Genomic DNA, 20,485 nt, shown 5'->3' with positions numbered 1-20,485 from the left:
TCTTCTGTGATAAAGCCCTGGGGTATTTCTTCAATGTAGTCAAATTCTAAGTACAATGCGATGGTAGGGAAAAAATCCTTCATGCATCTTTTGCATTTTGTACTGTATGCACTTGAGTTGAGAAACAACTAGTTGTTTCTACCAATAATTAAAACACAAAGCAAGAAAATCTTAAACACCTCACCGTCAGAACAGAGGTTTTTTGGGGGAAAGGGAATGTCAGAGGAGAGGAGGCCTTAGCGGAGGTGGCATCAAGAAGACAGGAGCCCCACAGAAGGAGGCCTTCAGCTCCACCCAGACTATGAGTTGTAGTATAAAGTGCACTGTAGTTCAGATCCCTGAGTAGCCACTACCTGTTACTATTACTGGATCTCAGTTGCCTTATCTATAAAACATGGCAACAACCAGGATTGTTCCATGGATTCTAGATCAAAGTGCTCGGCATAAAACAGGTGCACCATGAAGAGTAAATTACTGCGACGGCCGGGATACCATCTAGAGGACGTTCAAGCCAAACAGAGCAGTAAGGGCTGGGGCGGGTGATCGCAAAGCGGCCTGAACCTGCAAATTTCTCCCTTAGAGACCCTTAGGCACAAGTCCCTCTGCTTTCCTCGTTTGATCTTTGTGCGGTCAGCTCCAGGCTATCATCGGAAGCTGCTGACTCAGGGAAAATTGGAACTGGCATGACCACAAGGAAATAGACTTTTTTCCCTCCGTACTCAAGAGGCCCGAAAACCAATGAGTCTGAAATGGCTGCTGCAACACTTAGGAGCAGCAGCCGGGTGTGGGGGATGGGAGAGTGTCAGGAGTGGAGGGCCGAAACTTTGCCCCAAGCAGCATCCCGGCAGTGACCTCTAGCACAGAACAGGCACAAAGTGCTGAGTCACGGGGAGGCGGCACCGCGCGCCTGGAGGCGGGCCCGGCGCAGTCACGTGGCGAGGGCTGTATCACAACAACGACGCGGCGTGCAGCGCCGGCCGCCCGCGCCGCTTCCTCCCGCTATCTAGCCGCCCTCCGAGCATGCTCAGCTCGGCCCCGCGGTTGCTCCGGGTCCCCAGCTTCACTGCTCCGTGGTCCGAGTTTTCCAGGCGTCCCTGGAGGCGGGGCTTGTGACTGTCGGGGCTAGGAGGCTTGAAAGGTGAAAGCGTCGTCTTGATCGCCAGTAGCAACGGTTGGTTAGAGCCTACTGAGTCCGGCTTTTTTTCCGCGGAAGATGTGACCGGGAATCCGCTTTGAGCAAGGCCTGAAGAAGAGCTGACTCTGCAGTCTATGGGCACCGTTTCCCGTTAGTGGTCATTAAAGCCCTGAACGATCTGTCTGGGGCTAGTCGCTGAAAACCTACTCGTAGAAGTACCGAAGAAGTAAACCTAAAAATGAAAAACACTGTCAAATAGAGGGGATTGACTGTTGACTGTAATTCCGTTGATCTGTGCTGGGGATTTTTTCTCCTTGTAACAGCAATTGATTAAGGCACTGTGGAGGCCACAGTTTACATTTGACATAACTGCCAAATAGTACCATCATGCTGCACCCCATTTGGGATCGTCCTGAGCCCAGGGGCTCTGGGGGGGGGGTGCTTGTTTAGAATTCGAATAAGAGAGGCCCCCTTCTGTGTCACCCGGAACCTGGGACTGAGTGACTCAAATTATAGCGCTCTCACTACATGCAGTGCTATCTAGAATTTTGGCTAGACTTGAACTTAAATCTCTTACTGAACCCCCCCCTCCCCATACCTGTTTGTTCATTAAAATGAAACTGACACTCTCCCAAGAGTCCAGCTTCAGGTATTGTGAGGAAATGCAGCAGGTGTAGGAGAAGAGTGTGTGCTTTGCAAAGCGTAAATGTCTACACCTGTGCTGTTTCAATTAAGTGGAATGCGAGTCACAAAGATAATCTTAAATTTCCCATTAACCACCTTTAAAAACGGGAAAGAAACAGGTGAATTAATTTAAGCACATACTGTATCTTAACATCTTCAAAATACTGTTAGGGCAACATGTAATTGATATAAAATTATTAATGAGGTATCTACATGCTTATTTTTGTACGGTCTTTGAATCTGGTATGTGTATTACACTCACAGTAGGTCTCTTAGGCCACTAAGTTTTCAATGGAAATACTTGATCTGTATTTCCATTTTATAAAATTAACAGGCAAAAAAGTAAATTCATATTCCCATCCTGCTCCAAATTTATGTAAAAGTTTTCCAGTAACCAAATGGAATTTCAAGTTGGAAATGTCTATTTCAGTGGATTAAAATAAAGCTAAAATTAGTTTTACAGTCAAATTAGCCATTCCTCAGATGCTTGGTAGCCACATGTAGTTGATGGCTATTGTATTGAACAATGCAGGCCCATGCAAATGCTAGATTTTGAGAATAAAAAATGATCTTTCAGATGTCTCACTTGCATGTGAAACATGAGCAACACTGCTCTCCTAGATCCCCACACTACCTGCCTTCCTTAGGAAGTAAGATACATAGGAAGCACTTTTCTAGAATCGAGGATATGAAAGGCATAAATTAACTCTATCCCAGAGGAAGTCAGTATAGAGATACTTTTAAAATTATTCTATCATAATGTAGAACTAGAGGCATGTACAAATGCAACCAAATTAAGGAGAGGAATAACTGGGACTGAGCAGATAAACAGGAATGTGTCAAGTGGAGATTTCCAAGCAGAAAAGTCAGTGGAAAGCCAGGACCAAACAAGCCTGGTGATGCTGGTGCAGAGGGTACAAAGAAGAGTGGATGCAGCAGCAGCTGAGGTCGAGTTGGCTGTGAACAAATTAGAATGAAGCTTGGTTTTTATCCTCGCTGTGTGCTGGGGATTGAAACCTCTCCTGAGCTTCAAACACCCCCACAAATCCACGCCCCCCCACACCCCACACACATACACACACTCCACTGTAGGATTGTAACCAAACCTTGGGTTTCCATGTCCCCAAGCCCTAAGAGGGGCACATCCAATAGGATGGGTGTGGGAGAAGGGACTTCTGTCATACAGCCTCTCAGCAGTTAGTTAATAAGTGCTTAAGAAATGTTAACTTTGTAGTTCATGGAATACACTTTTGGCCTCATGTGTGTGATCTAGTTGCTGTCACTTTCTCCCTCGCTGACACATCAGCACTCTGACAACACATATTTATTGAACAATAACTTGGGTCTGAGATACCGCCTTCCTTCTCTTTGCCACCAGGATAGGGTCAACCCCAGCTGCTTCTAAAATCATCTACTCTTTTGTAAGCTCACATGAACATCATTTTAGTCACATAATGGATGAATATTAGGTTTGGATGAGGGATATGCTTTTGGAGAAGATTCCTTCAATAAATCCATCTGTAGATGTTGACAAAGTCCCTTTTGTTGCAATGAATGGTGTCTGTGCAAAGAATATAGGTCAAATAATTACAGAATACAGAAATACTTGTCATATATATACATATGGTATAAATACACAAGCTTGTATTTCTCTTAATAACCAGGTAATGTATTGGTCATCAACTCTATGCACGTCTGCATCGTGCACACTCTTACAACATAAAAGATAGAATTAATATAAGTTTACACGGGTGTAGAAATAACTTGCCCAAGGTCCCACAGTCAGTAAATAGTGGAAACGAGAATTGAACAGGTGTTTTATCTGACTATCAAGCTACAGAGTCATTACCATACCTGGCTGCCCTCACCTGTTATTTTTATAAGTGTGAGGGCTTTTCTCACCTCACAAAGAATATAGAGGGTTGTTCATTAATTCAAATGATCAAATTTCTTCTCCAACACCAAGTTTATCTCTTTGGATTAGAGAAAACGAGTTTCCACACGTTTCCTTTGCTTAAAGAGGGGCGAATCTCACTCTCCCGGCCCCCGGTGAGCTCCTCCCCTTCGACTCCGCCCCAACCACGCCTGCGCACGCCTCCTCCTCAGCCTCCTCAGTGTTTCTTTGGGCGCTTGGCCACGCTTCCTCTTCTGCACCGCCTTCTTTCCCCGCCCCTCGCCCGTAGTCTATAAAATCCGGAGCTACGGATCGCGCCTCGGAGCGGCGAGCGAGCAGATAGGAAGACTGGGCATGCTCGGTGGCGGCGCAGGTCTTGGTCACAAGTAGGAAGAAGCCAGTGCACGACACTGGCAAAGAGAAGCGGGAGCCGCTGCCGCACCGCGGCGGTGGGGTCTGTCGCCACCGCCTGGGAGCAGGAGCGGGGCGGGAGCCGGAGCGGGCGAGGCCGCCTGGCCGAGAGCCGCCCAGCCTGCCCTCCTGCCCTCTGCCTCTGTGCCCGTGCGGTGCGCCGGACCCCTGAGTCGGTCACCTGGGGGGCAAGGACCCGCGCGGGGGAGCGGGAGAGGAGCGGACCCTTCCTCTCTCCGCCGGCTGCGGCACGAGGGCGCCCCCGCGGGGCGGAGCAGCTGCTGCCTCCGGCGTCTTGTGCGGGCAGCTGAGTGTCCGTCTCGCGCCCAGCGCCCCGAGCGAGCGGCAGCCGTCAGCCCTGAGAAGGAGGAGGGGGCAGCCATGGGGCTGCTGTCCCAGGGCTCGCCGCTGAGCTGGGAGGAGACCAAGCGCCACGCCGACCACGTGCGGCGGCACGGGATCCTCCAGTTCCTGCACATCTACCACGCCGTCAAGGACCGGCACAAGGACGTGCTCAAGTGGGGCGACGAGGTGAGCGCCCACGGCCTCCGCCCCCGCCTGGCTCCCCTGTCAGGCCACCCCGCACCTCCTTTGTTCTGCGAGGCGCGCCCCGGGGCCCCACGGTGGTCCGTGTCATCCGGTGTGCCTCTAGGGTCCTCGGACGAGCTGTCCCTGCCCTCGCCTGGCGCGCGTCCGGGGTGTGGGGCCCTGCCTGAGCCTTCTCACCAGACTTCTCCATCCCATTCATTCATTCTTAACGGGTTTCCCCCTTTATTCAAAAAAAAACGGGGTAGGCGCTGGGAGGGCGCGAGCTTGAGCAGGTGTGACATTTGGTGCTTCTAGGAGTTCTCAGTCTGATACATGTGCCGGCCGCGTTTCGAGATCTACCGTCCCTTGTAAAAATGGGCTTTTGTGCTCAGTGAGAGAGGCACAAAGTTGTCCTAGAAGGCCCATTGCTGCTAGGAGTCAGGTTTTAAGGATGTTCGCTTCTGCCCCATCTCATGCAGATTACGTTTTAAACCTCCCAACTTCTCATCAGTCACCTCGCACCCTCTTCACCCTCCTCCCTCTTCTGCTGCACCACCTCTGTAGAAATTAAGGCTCGGTTTTCCTAAAGGGAAGGAAACTTCCTTGTCCTGTTTAATTCTAAATGGGAATTCTTGAAGCTTCACAGTTGGGATTTGTTAGTGGTTTTCCGTGGCCTGGATCCAATGTCTAAACTTTACAAATCAGTGCTTCAACATGTGTTCTGCCTAGAGGTGAAATGTTTTTGTATTCTCAGTATGTTGAACCATCGTTTATGGGAAAGATCTGGAAAGCATTGCCCCTTTGGATTTAGTTTTTTTTCTGCCAAAGCGTTTTGCGTTCTCCCTTCCGTTTTTGAAAGTCGCATGTAGATACAATTCAAATAATTAAATGCTTTTTTTGAAAAGTGCGTCTGTTTTTACCATCTGTCTTCCATGGCTTGCTTAGGTGTAAGCTTATCTTTAGTCCATGTTATTACTCTTGACCTAAGCGTCAAGGTGCTGGTACGCCAATGCAGAATATCTGTGTCTCCTTGCAAAACTAGTTTGTTTCTAAGATTGGAAGATAATTCTGCTTTTTTACAGTTGAAGGAATTGTGCTGTTTTAAGTTAGAAAAGTATAATGATCAGCCATTCACATATCTACTAGAAGGGGTTTGTCATACTTGGGACAGAAAAGGAGTGTACAGGATTGTGTTTACTAGTAATTCTTCAGTTTTATTCTGAAGTTCTTTGTTTCTTCACAGCATCTGATATTATACATGTTCATTTGTATATTGTGGGCATTTTACGATCTATCCTCTACTCTCCAGCCCCCTTGAAAATTCTGCTTCAATCATGTCTGGGCAGAGTATAGGGTTTTTAGGAAGAGTAAAATTCCTACCCTCAAGTTTTGACAGTCAAGTTAGAAATAGGCAGCCTGGGGGCGCCTGGGTGGCGCAGTCGGTTAAGCGTCCGACTTCAGCCAGGTCACGATCTCGCGGTCCGTGAGTTCGAGCCCCGCGTCAGGCTCTGGGCTGATGGCTCGGAGCCTGGAGCCTGTTTCCGATTCTGTGTCTCCCTCTCTCTCTGCCCCTCCCCCGTTCATGCTCTGTCTCTCTCTCTGTCCCAAAAATAAATAAAAAACGTTGAAAAAAAAAAAAAATTAAAAAAAAAAAAAAAGAAATAGGCAGCCTGATGTAAGGAGAAGAAGTGAGATTGTGAAGACTGCTCAGATGGTTAAGGGGGGGGGACCCCACTCTTCTCCTGAAATGGCGCTTAAGTGAAACCTTAGTTCCCTGAAGTTGGTTCTCTCTTAGATCCTTGACCTGTGGTATTGCAGGCATGAATTCTCCATTGTGGTATCTCTGTTTGGGCAGATAGATAGGGTGATGTTTTGAACGGGGGCGGGGAGGAGTCTCATGCCTAAATATTTGCTGGTGCTTCCTTCTAGTATCATGTCAAAGTAATTACTCATTTACGTTACAGAACATTACTACTTAAAAAAAATTTTTTTTTTAATGTTTATTTTTGAGAGCGAGCACGACAGAGTTCCAGCTGGGGAGTGACAGAGAGGGAGACACACAGTCTGAAGCAGGCTCTAGGCTCCAGGCTCTGAGCTGTCAGCACAGAGCCTGATGCAGGGCTTGAACTCAGGAACTGTGAGATCACGACCTGAGCCAAAGTCGGACGCTTAACTGACTGACCACCCAGGCGCCCCAGAACGTTACTATTACATGCAGGTCATGATCCATTAGTGGGTTGAGAAATAAATTTGGATTTCCCTAGATTTGTTTTCTTCAGAACTTAAAAAAAAGAAAAAAATGGAATAAGATGAAGAGTACCAATTACCACAAACAGTATTAGGTCAAACTTTTGGGTTATTTGAGAGCATGTTGAGCAGGTATGTATTGAGTCACATGTAAATTATTTCTTAGTATGGTGGCCACTTAAAGAGTTTGAAAACCATACTGTCCTATTTATCACAGGAGGCTTCCTTGATGAGACGAGCCTTTGAAAAGAGCAGGAGAGCAGTCATCCACTCCAATGTTGGCAGTTTTCCTTGCTCAGAGGGACTCACAGACCACATCCACCAAGTGAAGTCTGCAGGCAGGGTCAGACAGCAAGCAAGCCTGTTTGTATGCAGAAACCTTGGGAATTAACAGAAACAGGCTGGGCAGATAAAAGTAGAGAAGGGTGTGGTGGGTGGTATGGCCCTGGAGATGAAGGATGGCCTTGCCAGACAGAAAATGGTGTTTGAGATGTGATATTTGGACTGTGTTGGTGTGATACCAAATTACTGCTCTTATTGGGAAATTTTGGTGTTGTACTCATAAGTCCTCTTCTCCACCCCACCCCCTCCAAAAAAAAAAAAAAAAAGGCCTTCAAACCGTGGTTAGAAGGAGACCCTGCCGCTTTTGGAAATGCTCAGCCCTAGTTACTATGACAGTATTTACACCTGACAGTGTTTATCAGAAGGAACCCTGGAGTTGTAGTTTCCTTATGTTGTAGTCCAAGGCCTGCCAAACTGCCTGTGTGATGGTGAGCCTCAGTTTCCTCTTTTGGAAAATGACAGGGTTGGAATCTCCCTTCTAACTTTTATAGTTTGAGTATAATTTGAGTAAGATTTTTAAAAAGCAACGTACATAATTTCAAACCAGAATGTTATTCTTTGAAATTCACCTGGAGATAGATAATCTTCAGGCTGTTGAGGAAAGGAGAAGGCTGCCACCAGCCACTGGGATAAAAATGGGTCGTACTGTAAAGGTGTGTGTATGCTGGCTTTTTGGAACTCGAGTATTCTCCTGTGACAACGTTATGCATGAGTAGATTCCCAGATGAGCTTACAGATGTATGTTTCACCTTTGGTTTAACCGGTCCTAACCCTAGCCACCATTTATTCTGTTTCTGTAGGAGATAGACGTTCTAACTCCTGGGTACCAGGAAAACACTTCATTTTGCCCCAGGATGGGGGCTTTGGGGGAGAGGTAAGATGGATGTTCCTGGGTGCTCTCCTGCCTGCTAAGCATTCTATGTATGCAAAAAAGAAAGCCCTTCCCTTTTCACAGCTGACACACAACTTTTCAGGTACAGTTTTTGTTTATAACCAGAGTGTACTCATTAAAAGACCAACTTAGGAAATGTATGCTGCCAACGTGGCACTAAATACAACTTTTGATTTTTTCCTAATCACTCTCGTTTAGTTACCTTCCTGGCCTTTCTGCTACTTAATAATGGCAGAGGCATTATCAGAGTTGAAATCTGTCTGACTCCAGGTCCATTTCTTAAACACTTATACCAGGTTTTGGATTATTTACGATGTATGAGATTTCATCAAATCTCCTTTTACACAGTTCACACTATGGGTTGTAAAGGTGTCAGGAAACAACATTTGAAAGCAAACGTTTAATTTTTCTAATTTTTTTTAACCCAGTGTTGTGGCTGTCAAAGTTAAGAAGGTAATTGTCCTGTAGTTTGCAGAAAAGTGCATGTGATCTTAGGAAAATATAAATATGCCTTTAATACTTGAGTGTATTCTTTGCATAAAGCCAGTAAAACTGGGGTGGGGTATATTCAGTGCTGATAGGTCTTTGAACTACAAATTTGCTTGTGTAGGGTAAGAATGCTTAAATGACTATTTAGAAAATGCATAGCTTGCTTATTAATAAGCTTATGATCCTGTAGGAAAAGTAACATAACCCTGAGCTATAAATCTAGAATGAATAAAAGCAGCCATTTGAATGTAAATGAATGTGAAGGTTGGACAAATTGCTTAATCTCAACCTCAGTTTTATTATCTATAAAATAGGGATGATAATACCTCATAGGGTTATTAAGATTAAATAGAATAATGTTGATGAAATGGTGTACAAGGAAGTGCCTAACTTACTAAACAAAGACTCATAAAATGGTAACTTAAAATGTTTACTTGGAAGAATTTTTCTTTTTTTTTTTTTTTTTTTTTTTTTTTTTAATGTTTGAATGAGAGTATGTGAGCAAGAGCGTGAGTGGCAGAGGGGCAGAGAGAGGGAGAGAGAAGAGAGAATTGGAGGCAGGCTCCATGCTGTCAGTGCAGAGTGACACAACAGTGAGATCATGACCTGAGGGGAGATCAAGAGCCAGTCCCTTAACCAACTGAGCTACCCAGGTGCCCCTACTTGGAAGTTTTAAAATATCTGCTATATCTCATCTAAATACTCATGGTCAAACTGATTCTCAGCTATAGAGAACAAACTGAGGGTTACTGGAGGGGAGGTGGACAGGGGGTGGATCAATAGGTGATGGCTATTAGGGCAATTGTGATGAGCACTGGGTATTGTATGTAAGTGATGAATCCCTAAATTCTACAACTAAAACTAATATTACACTGTATGGTAACTAGCTGGAATTTAAATACAAACTTGAAGAAAAAAAATAGCCATAGTCATTGGGGAATGAGGTAATCCCTGTATGTAGGGTTTTTAAACTAACAAACTTATATTTGTTTATTCAGATAAATATTTCATTAGCTTATTATTTTTGATGGTATTGATGGTAATTCTAGTATTTCTAAATTGCTTTTAACAATCTAAATTGTCTTAAAAATACATTACTAGACACTGACTTACTAGAATTAGATATTGAGCACAACTATTTCTTGATAGTCATTGTCAAGATTCAGGTTTCTTACATAGGTCATTGAGTGTTTTGTGACCTATAAAGCCAAGTTGTTTTATCTTTCTGCTGTCAGTGTGTACATTGTTTTACAGCATTTATTCATATGTCTAAAGCACAGTGGTGAAATCAAGGAAAAAATGAATTTGTGCTTGTGAACATTTTATATACTCCAGGCATCTGAATGTGTTGTTAAATTTAGAAAACTGTATTTGGGGCATTACGGGTGCTGCTGGTATTGGATGGGAGCGTATTCTTTTTTTTTTTTTTTTTTTTTTTAATTAATTAATTAATTTATTTATTTTTTAATATATGAAATTTACTGTCAAATTGGTTTCCATACAACACCCAGTGCTCATCCCAAAAGGTGCCCTCCTCAATACCCATCACCCACCCTGCCCTCCCTCCCACCCCCCATCAACCCTCAGTTTGTTCTCAGTTTTTAACAGTCTCTTATGCTTTGGCTCTCTCCCACTCTAACCTCTTTTTTTTTTTTTTTTTTTCCCTTCCCCTCCCCCATGGGTTTCTGTTACGTTTCTCAGGATCCACATAAGAGTGAAACCATATGGTATCTGTCTTTCTCTGTATGGCTTATTTCACTTAGCATCACACTCTCCAGTTCCATCCACGTTGCTACAAAAGGCCATATTTCATTCTTTCTCATTGCCACGTAGTATTCCATTGTGTATATAAACCACAATTTCTTTATCCATTCATCAGTTGATGGACATTTAGGCTCTTTCCATAATTTGGCGATTGTTGAGAGTGCTGCTATAAACATTGGGGTACAAGTGCCCCTATGCATCAGTACTCCTGTATCCCTTGGATAAATTCCTAGCAGTGCTATTGCTGGGTCATAGGGTAGGTCTATTTTTAATTTTCTGAGGAACCTCCACACTGCTTTCCAGAGCGGCTGCACCAATTTGCATTCCCACCAACAGTGCAAGAGGGTTCGGATGGGAGCGTATTCTAATAAGCTTGCTAATCTCTGTTCGTTCATGATTGAACCAAGTTAGGTGGGTTTTTAAAAACATTTCAACACCTTTATTTAGATGTAACTGATAAACATCAAACTGCACATATTTAAAATGTACAGTTTGATAAGTTTTGATATAGGTATACACCTGCGAAACTGTCACTACAATCACAATAACATCCATCATTCTAAAAATGTTCTTGTGCCCCTTTGTAATACCCCCCTTTCCTCCCCACTTAACAGGCAACCAATGATCTCCTTTCTGTCACCATAGTAGAATTTGCATTTCCTAAGAGTTTTATATCTAGGAAACCCTATAGCATGTACTTTTTTGGTCTGGCTTTTTAAGCTGCATATATATTTTGAGGTTCATTCCTTTTGCTGCATGTATAAGTAGTTCATCCCTTTCTTTGCTGAGTAGTATTCCATCGCATGGATATACTATGATTTGTTTATCCACTGTTTGGATTGTATCCAATTTTTAGCTTTTACAAACAAAATTTATATGAACATTATGTCTTTGTACTTAATGCTTTTATCTACCTTGATTATTCCCTAGTAGTGATGTGTTTAACTTTTTAAGGAAACTATAAAACTTTAAAAACATTTTCTTTTTAATGTTTATTTTTGAGAGAAAGAGAAAGACTGTGAACAGGGAGGGGCAGAGAGAGAGAGGGAGACAACCTGAAACAGGCTCCAGGGTCTGAGCTGCACAGAACCCGATGAGGGACTCGAACTCATGAACCGCGAGATCATGATCTGAGCCGAAGTTGGACGCTTAATCGACTGAGCCACTCAGGTGCCCTGGATGTAATTCTTCCCAGATAATAGACATTCCCAGTCTGTTTTCATTGTCTCAAATGATGTCTTTTGAAGAACAGAGAAGTTGTTCATTTTAATGAAGTCCAGTTTGTCCACTTGTTCTGTTATACTTTTGGTGTGGTATCTAAGAAATCTTTCCTTAATCCAAGATCACAGAAGTTTGCTCCCTTATTTTCTTCTAGAAGTTTTATAATCTTAGGCTTTACATTTAGGTTTACGACCCATTTTGAATTACTGTTGTCTGTGGTATAAGGTATGGATTGTTGCTTTTGGTTGCCCCAATACAATTTGTTGAAAAGACTATCCTTTCTCCACTGCCAGAGGTACATGGCCTTTGTGGCTTGTCTAATACCAGTTGTCTGTGTGTGTGGTTTTATTTCTGGATTCTTTGTATTTGATCTATATGTCTATCTTTATGCCTGTACTACACTCTTTTTATTGCTGTAGCTTTATAATACATTGTGAGATCAGGCAGTGTTAGCTCTCCAGCTTTGTTCTTTTCCAGCAAAGTTTGGTTTGACTCTTCTGAGCCCTTTGAACTTCTACATGAATTTTAGAACCAGTTTGGCAATTTCTACCAAAAACAAACAAACCCTCCTGGGGTTTTGACTGCAATTGGATTGAATCCATAGATCAGTTTGGGAAGAATTGACATTTTAACCATAATGAGTCTTCTGACCCAAGAACAAGTACAGCTTTAATTTTTCTCATCAATGTTTTATAGCTGTTTTTTTTTTTTTTTAAGTTTATTTAGGGGGGGAGTGGAGAGAAAGAGGAGTGGGGGAGGGGCAGACAGAGCAGGAGAGAGAATCCCAAGTAGGCTCCCGCACTGTCCCTGCAGAGCTTGATCTCAGGACCTGAGCCAAAATCAAGAGTTGAAGGCTTAACCTGAGCCACCCAGGCGCCCCAGTATTTCGTCATTCTTAATGTACAAGTCTTGCATATCTTTTGTTAGGTTTATCATGGTTTCATATTTTTTCCTATTGTAAATGCTATTAAGTTTCAATTTCTGATTATTGATTGCTAATATATTGAAATAAAAATTGGTTTTTGCATATTTATCTTATATTCTAACCTCATTTTTGAACATGTGGGATACAGTTATAATTAATAACTGTTTTAGTGTCTTTGCTAATACTTTTATCTTTGCTATTTAAGGTTAAGTTCAGTTTTAATTTTTTTCATTCTGAATATGCTTCACTGCTTCTTTGCATGCCTGGTAATCTTTTATTGGATTCTTTACCTTGTTGGGTGCTTGTTACTTGGGTTTTCCTGAGTATTCTTAAGCTTTGTTCTTGAATATAGTTAATTTGGAGATAGGTTAATCCTTTGAGGTCCTGATTTTGTAATTAGGCAGATCCAGAGAAGTCTCTAGTTTAGGGCTAATTCTTCTACTGAAGCAAGACCTTTATGAGCATTTTCCCCAGTGCCCCTGAATTAGAAGTTGTTCCTTTCTGACTTGTGGGAATACAATTCTGCCCTAGCTTTGGGTACTTGCCTCATGTATGGATTGACTTACTACTGAATTCCTAAGGAGGAGCCCTCTGCTGATCCTCTGGGTTTATCTGTGCACCTCTCTTTGGCACTTTGTGTCTTTGGCACCAGTGTCTTGAAAAAGCTGCTCTTTCATATACTCTGGTTTTGGTTGTTTCAGGAGGGAAGGTAAAATTGGTTGCTTTTACTCCATCTTGAGCAGAGGTCTTTTTCTCTTTATCTTTTTTTTTTTTTTTTTTTTTTTTTTTTTTTTTTTTTTTTTTTTTTTTTTTTTTTTAAGCTCTGCTCCTCCTTTGGAAACTTTGTCCAGAGGCTGGCCGCCCTTGTGGTTATAAAATACCTCCAGTAACCAAGATTTAGCCAACTTTTTAAAGTCAAGATTTTCTTTGCTTTTATGCTGTCATGTTCATCATTTCGCATCACTGTTGTCATCCTACAACTGGGTATTTGTTGAAAATACAGTCATTTTAAAAGTTTGTATACGTTTTATGAATGGACTTTAATTTGAAGATGCAAGTCTAAGCCTTGAATCTTCCTCCAAATAACTGTGTGATAATAGGTATAGAACTTAAGTTCTTTAGACCACAAATTTCTCATCTGTAAGACTAATAAAAAAAAAGTCATATCATTTGGTTTTGAATTTCATGTTGACCTATATGTGTGTGTGTGTGTGTGTAGTTTCTAATTGTGTCTTTTAACAATTTGTTTCAGAATACTTTAAATTCCATACAACTTACAAAAATCAGGAAATGTGTACAAGAAATGGTAGAATTTATTTCCTTACCCTGTCACCTTTTGGGTTTTAGCATTCATCTAAGATAAAGTACTTCACTGGCTACTGACAAAGTAATCTAATTATGTAGTCATAGATATTAGGTTTCTAGAAATTTGTTTTTAACGTCTTAGGTGAGCCTATTTGAGCCTCACAACTTTTTTTAATTTTAGAGTGAGTGCAAGCGAGGGAGAGTGGTGGAAAGAGACACAAAATCTTAAGCAGGCTCTATGCTCAGGGCAGAGCCTGATGCAGGGTTGGATCCCATGACCCTGAGATCGTGACCTGAGCCGAAATCAAGATCTGGATGGACACTCAACCAGCTGAGCCACCCAGGCGTCCCACAACTTTTCTATTAAAATCACGATGGTATTGCAAAAATGTTTTCCTCAGAAAAGCTGATACTTAAGTTTTATTTACTTATGGCAAAACACTAAAGGCTATATTTCCATGATGGATAATTTTTTAAATTTATTTAAATTCAAGTTAGTTAACATAGAGTGGAGTAATGGTTTCAGGAGTAGAACCCAGTGATTCATCACTTATTTATAACACCCAGTGTTCATCCCAACAAGTGCCCTCCTAATGCCCATCACCCATTTAGCCCATCCCCCCAACCACCTCCCCTCCAGCAACCCTTAGTTTGTTCTCTGTATTTAGTCTCTTATGGTTTGCCTTCCTCTGTTCTTATCTTACTTTTCCTTCCTTCCCTATGTTCATCTATTTTTGTTTCTTAAATTCCACATATGAGTGCAATCATATGATATTTGTCTTTCTCTGACTAATCTATTTGGCTTAGTATAATACAGTGTAGTTCCACATGATGGATAATTTTTAAAAAAAATTTTTAATGTTCATTTTTGAGAGAGAGCGCAAGTGGGGGAGGGACAGAGAGAGAGGGAGGGAGACACAGAATCTGAAGCAAGCTCCAAGTTATGAGTTGTCAGCACAGAACCCAATGCAGGGCTGGAACCTACGAACCGCAGTATCATGACCTGAGCTGAAGTTAGATGCTTAACCGACTGAGCCACCCAGGCGCCCCTGGATAATTTTTAAATTAAGTATTTGTTGTGTACTTCCTATATATCAAGGGCTTCCTGTGTTAGGTCATGGGGTTGAAGAGAGAAATCAAAAGCTCTCTGCTTTTGAACTCGAGTGGAAGGTGGGTGAACAAGGGGGAGGGAGGAGAGGAGGATATCTAGAGATCCTGGGGGTCTTAGGGATGGCGAGTGAACCTTTTGGTGGAACTCAAAGGGAGAAGGAGAAAGGCAAGGAAAGGGCATGTGCAAATGTGAGATTATGGAGGTGCCTGAAGTTGAGAGAGTACTGCTGTAACACAGGACCAAAGCAGAGGAAAGGGAATGGCTAGAAGTTGAGGCTAGAAAGGTGGGTTGGGTTCAGTCTGTTGAAGGTCCTTGCTAGTAGGCCATGTCAGGAGACCTAGTATTGTAAGTCCAAGAATAGTACAAGGAAATGTCTTCTAGGTCCCTTTGGTCATAGTGTGACATAGGTTGGGAGGAATAACTGGAGACAAGGAGCCCACACTATGGAGGACATGTCATTGCTAGGAGACAGAAAAGAGTGTAGCCTAAGACTCAGGAGAGAAAGATTTTGTCTGTTAAAGGAGATACTTTAGAGAAGGAGTACAAGGACCTGGCATGTGAGCAGGTATGTCTCTCATCCTGGTTCCTAACTTAGATGACTAAGTGAATAAGATTCCCTGGAAGGATAGTTCCTCGGGGAACTGGTTTGGATATTCTGGTTTGGAACCCTTTAAGGGGCCTAGTACTCATTCAGTAGAAATACCAGGTAGACAGGAGAAAGCTGGAGCCACATCTGAGTTGCCGGGGGGGGGGGGGGGGGGGGCACCATAGGCCTAAAGATGGTGGTTAAAACCAAAGTGGAGAGCAAGATAGACCAGGGAGAGGAAACATTGGCAGCACCTCAGAACCCTGATGGATACACATTTTTAAAAAAAAAAATTTTTTTAATGTTTATTTTTGAAAGAGACCGAGCATGAATGGGGAAGGGGCAGAGAGAGAGGGAGACACAGAATCTGAAGCAGGCTCCAGGCTCTGAGCTGTCAGCACAGAGCCCCACGTGGGGCTCCAACTCACCGTGAGATCATGACCTGAGCTTAAGTCAGACACTTAACTGACTGAGCCACCCCAGCGCCCCATGATGGATACACATTTTAAGGGACAGGGATAAAGTGTGGGATCCTGAGAGGGAACGGTGTGAGGGGTAGTAAGACTGTGTGCAGGAAGAGAGCTCGCAGGCTTTTGAGAGGTGTGGAAGGATAAGAACTGAAAGGAAGCCACTGGATTTGCTGGTTAGGCGGGAACTGGAGGCTTTGGCAACAGCCTATCTCAAACATATTGAGAACTTGGGGGAAAAAACAAAAATTGGTTTCTGGCCAAAATAAATGGCACAAAGCCCATGGATATCTTCACAGTTCATAGGGTCCTTGAAATCTTGATTATAATTTTAGCAAGAAACAGAATTGAACTATTTCAGTTGAACTGGATGGTGTGTGAGTTTGGGTATCACTTAAGTAATACCTTTGTGGCTATTAAGTTGTCTCTGGAGTAGTATATTTAGAATGATTGTAATGGATTGAGTATATTAGAATGATGATCCTGAATCTCCACTTAAAGGTTGGTGTTCTCAGACATTGTTTAAGAAGTTGGGGAAACATGATTAAGTCTCAGACTTCTGGCCAAAAGAACTCATTTTAGATACATGTTGATAGGTATTCAGAAAACTTGGTTATCTGGATTGGTATATCCTTAGAGAGTGTATGTGGCTACAGTTGTACTTTGTTGGACACTCTTCTGAAAGTTTCCTTATGCTTAGGTTTTTTTTGTGTCTGTCATGGTCAGAATTTGAGATATGGTAGTAGTTTCCAGAGTAAGATTACGAAAGAACCCAAACCAGATGTTCCTAATTACGTAAATGTTCACACAGACCCACTGGTCTTGTCTTCCCCCCCGAGGTCCTTTTTTTAGTCCATTGGATTTGGTTAGTGCCTTTTTTTTTTTAAACTGGATGTTGATTTAGCAGAGTTAAAACCCTTAGGCAAGAGACTTCCTGACCCTTTTCTTGGAAGCTAGTAAGAATCTAGGCTGTGACTCTGCCCCATTTGGATTACTTGCAGGGGTCATGGGCTCGATACACAGGGCTTCACATATTTTAATGCTCTGGAGAGATCATAAAGATCTTAAAGTACCTGTAAAAGTTGACCGGCACTTGTCTGAAGTGTTTTCAAGAGTTAGTGACCTTCAATCCTTAGAAAGTTAGCATTTTTTATTTTTAAAAAAGTTTTTGTTTGAAAGGATATACTCTGAAAACTTTAAACCTCAGACAAACCTAAGGAGGTTATTTGGGAGTGCTTCCTTCATTTCCTGCTGGAAATGTTCACATATTTACGTAAGTCAGGTATTTGGAAGTTACTTTTTTTTTTTTTTTAATGTTTTCTAGTGTTTATTTTTGAGAGAGAGACAGAGTGCAAGCTGAGGAGGGGCAGAGAGAGAGAGAGAGGGAAACACAGAATCTGAAGCAGGCTGCAGGCTCTGAGCTGTCAGCACAGACCCTGACATGGGGCTCGAACTCACAGAACTGCAAGATCATGACCTGAGCCGATGTCAGACACTTAAACGACTGAGCCACCCAGACGCCCCGAAGGTACTTTTTTTTTTTTTTTTTTTTAATCTTTCTTTATTTTTGGGAGAGAGAGAACCGTGTGAATGGGGGGAGGGGCAGAAAGGAGAGGAACAGAGGATCTGAAGCAGGCTCTGCAATGACAGCAGCAAGCCCAATGCAGGGCTTGAACCCACAAGTCATGAGATCATGACCTGACCCAAAGTCAGATGCTTATATGACTGAGCCACCCCGGTGCCCTAGAAGGTACCTTTTTATCTAACACACTTTCAGTAGTGCTGCCTGTGCTAAGGATGGTGGTCCTCTCTTCTTGGCCCCCAAGGCTGCCATTTCTGTATTAAGTTGTATCTAGGGGTCCTGCTCTGTGGGCTTTAGTACTCAAATACAGAGAGGACTAGGAAGTAAACAAAAGGCTTCTAAGTACAAAGTTTATGCATTTTACTCCTAGAAGTGTCTTAAGCCTTTACCCAGAGAGCACTCACTTTATACACAGTTGCTGCAAGCTTGGCATCTGGTTTCTTAGTTTAGGATGAGCTACATACAAATCAATTGAGGCAGAAGCAAGAGAAAGCAATTCAGAGAGCAGCTGTGAAAAGCATATCTAGACACGGCAGCCCGGTGTTCCTCTAAGGATCTTCCTCTGCTGTAATTCCAGTTAGAGAAATAAAATAGCTAATGAATTCCAAAGCCTTAATAAAAAGTGACAGTGTGTTTAGGATCTTCCTATTGTGATGGCAGAAGAGGTTGTAATCATTTTTAGAAAGATAATATACATAAAAATGTTTAAGAGATCATGTGCTTGAAAGGAGTAAGCTTTGGGAAACAAGACAATGCATTTGAATAAAATTACCTTCCTGGCAACACCGAGTAAGTAATGTATTTGCACCAGTGAAAGAACAATGGATGGTCATATACTAAGAGTTTCTAGAAAAATTTAGTAGAAATACAGATTTCCCCCCACTCTCCAAGAGGGCATCCCTCTGAAATCTTTTCTAACCCAAAATCGTGTAAAGTGAAGAAGCAATTACCGTTATTTATATGGAAGAATTTTTTAGCATTCCCAGACCCCCAAATAACCTCTTTTAGACTTTTTTGATACCTTAGGACGTATCTTGCTAATGGGTGGCCAGAATAAATCGAGATCAAGCCCAGATGCTCACTGACCCAGTTCAGAGCAATGGTGACTAGAGGCTGACACGCTGGGTGTGGCTCCCAGGGAAGGGGCCTGGCGGGGCCCTCTAGCTGCTCCAGGTGCTCTCTGGTATAAGGGCTTGCTGCGGGATGTTGTTTTCACCTTTTTTTTTTTTTTTTTTTTTTTTTTAATTATTTTGAGAGAGAAGGAGAGCATGAGCGGGGGAGGGGCAGAGAGAGAATCCCAAGCAGATCCCACAGTATCAGTGCAGAGCTGTGAGATCTTGACCTGAGCCGAAATCAAGAGTCAGATGCTTACCCGACTGAGCCACCCAGGTGACCCTTTGCCTTTTTGTAAAGGCAGAAAATCTCCTTCAGATTTCTTTCAATTAACAAAAACAGGTACAGTTATCCCTCACTTTCTGAAACTTTGCATGACTTTGCGTTATAAGAGAAACTTTGCATTTCTCTTATAAAAGACGTATATTAGATAAGTATGTGTTTCACTAACTGAAAGAAATCTAAAGAGAATTCTTGCTGCTATGAAAACAAAGTTACCATACCGAGGTAGGTCTTTTGTAACAGTGAGTGGCCTACCACGAATTTTTGGAAAACTGGAAGCGCTCCTCGCCTTACACCATTTCTGCTTATGAAAGTTTTTATAGGAACACTTCACTTCCAGATAGATAGTGGGGAAACCCCTGCTGATGTAGCTCTTTCCTATCAACAAAGTAGCTTGGTTCAAATATTTGAAAAGCAGTGGATACCTTTACTCGTTTAGAGCTGGAAAGGACTTTTTTTTTCCCTCCTATTTTTCCAGATGATGAAACTAAGGCTCAGAGACTAAAACACATTCCAAATGCCCATAATTGTAATATTTGTAAGAAAAGAGGGAAAATTAAGGCTGTTCTGAGCAGGTTGGTGCCTCTTGGGGGTGGGGACAAGAAGGAGGTTGTGATAGTGGGTGGTCAGCAAAGATTTCCCCGAAAAGGTGGCATTGAGACAGAAGCTAGCTGTTTGAAGGGCTGAGGTAAAATCTTTCTAAGCAGAGAGAATAGAAGGGCTGTCAAGGTCCTGACTTGGTTTTTGGAGAAAGAAGTGTGGCCAGTGTGGCCACAACACAATGGGGAGGAGGGAGGTGGGAAATAAAGGAGGCAGAGGTCGGAAGACTAGCCTTAATGTTCCTGGTGAGGGGTGTTGGGTCGTTTAGCCCAGTGGGAGCCACTTGAAAGTTTCAAGGAAGGGAATGACTGGATCTGCTTGGTGCAGGAACCCAGGACTGCCTGATTGCAGAATTAGGCCCCGTTCTACACTAGGAGCTTTAACTTTTGACTGAGACCAATAGTACTGGAAACAAATGCCAAATGAAACAAAATGTTGGGAAATGGTATTTCCATTCCCATGAGTGACACATTCTGGTATTTTATCCTTGATTTGAAAAAAAAAAAAAAAAAAAAAAAAGCTTTTTATTTTGAGAGAGCATGAGCAGGGGAGGGGCAGACAGAAGGTGGGGAGAGAATCCCAAGCAGGCTGCACACTGTCCTTGCAGAGCCTGACCTGGGGCTCAATTTCACGAACCATGAGATCACGACCTGAGCCAAGACCAAGAGTCGGATGCTTAATGGACTGAGCCCCCCAGTACCCCTCAATTTCAAAATTTTTATGTGATGTTGATTACTGCCTACTTTGGCTCATTACAGGCTTGTAACTAGCATTTGAAAAACCCCTCTAAGACTCCTATTCTGCCTCAATAAATATACCTCTGCCCAAGAGGTAGAAAACAATAGCCAGTAGCATCTGAGTGGTGCTGTATACTTCTGGTTTAGGCACTTTTGCATGCAGGTGTTTT

The 20,485-nt window shown here is 42.7% G+C and overlaps 1 protein-coding gene across 1 annotated transcript in view; it reads left to right on the top strand.

Annotated features, from left to right (window-relative positions):
* Positions 1–4,026: 4,026 nt before the first annotated feature.
* Positions 4,027–20,485, top strand: part of GCLC (glutamate-cysteine ligase catalytic subunit) — a 51,771-nt gene continuing 35,312 nt past the window's right edge. Inside the window, exon 1 of the mRNA XM_058734271.1 lies at positions 4,027–4,655. Coding sequence (XP_058590254.1) covers positions 4,506–4,655 — 150 coding nt within the window. The 5' untranslated portion in view covers positions 4,027–4,505. The remainder of the gene's footprint in view (positions 4,656–20,485) is intronic.

This window comes from Neofelis nebulosa, chromosome 6 (genome assembly GCF_028018385.1).
Source record: "Neofelis nebulosa isolate mNeoNeb1 chromosome 6, mNeoNeb1.pri, whole genome shotgun sequence".
Lineage (NCBI taxonomy): Eukaryota > Metazoa > Chordata > Mammalia > Carnivora > Felidae > Neofelis > Neofelis nebulosa.
Note: the sequence above shows the minus strand (reverse complement) of the source record. Positions and strands in the feature narration are given on the sequence as shown.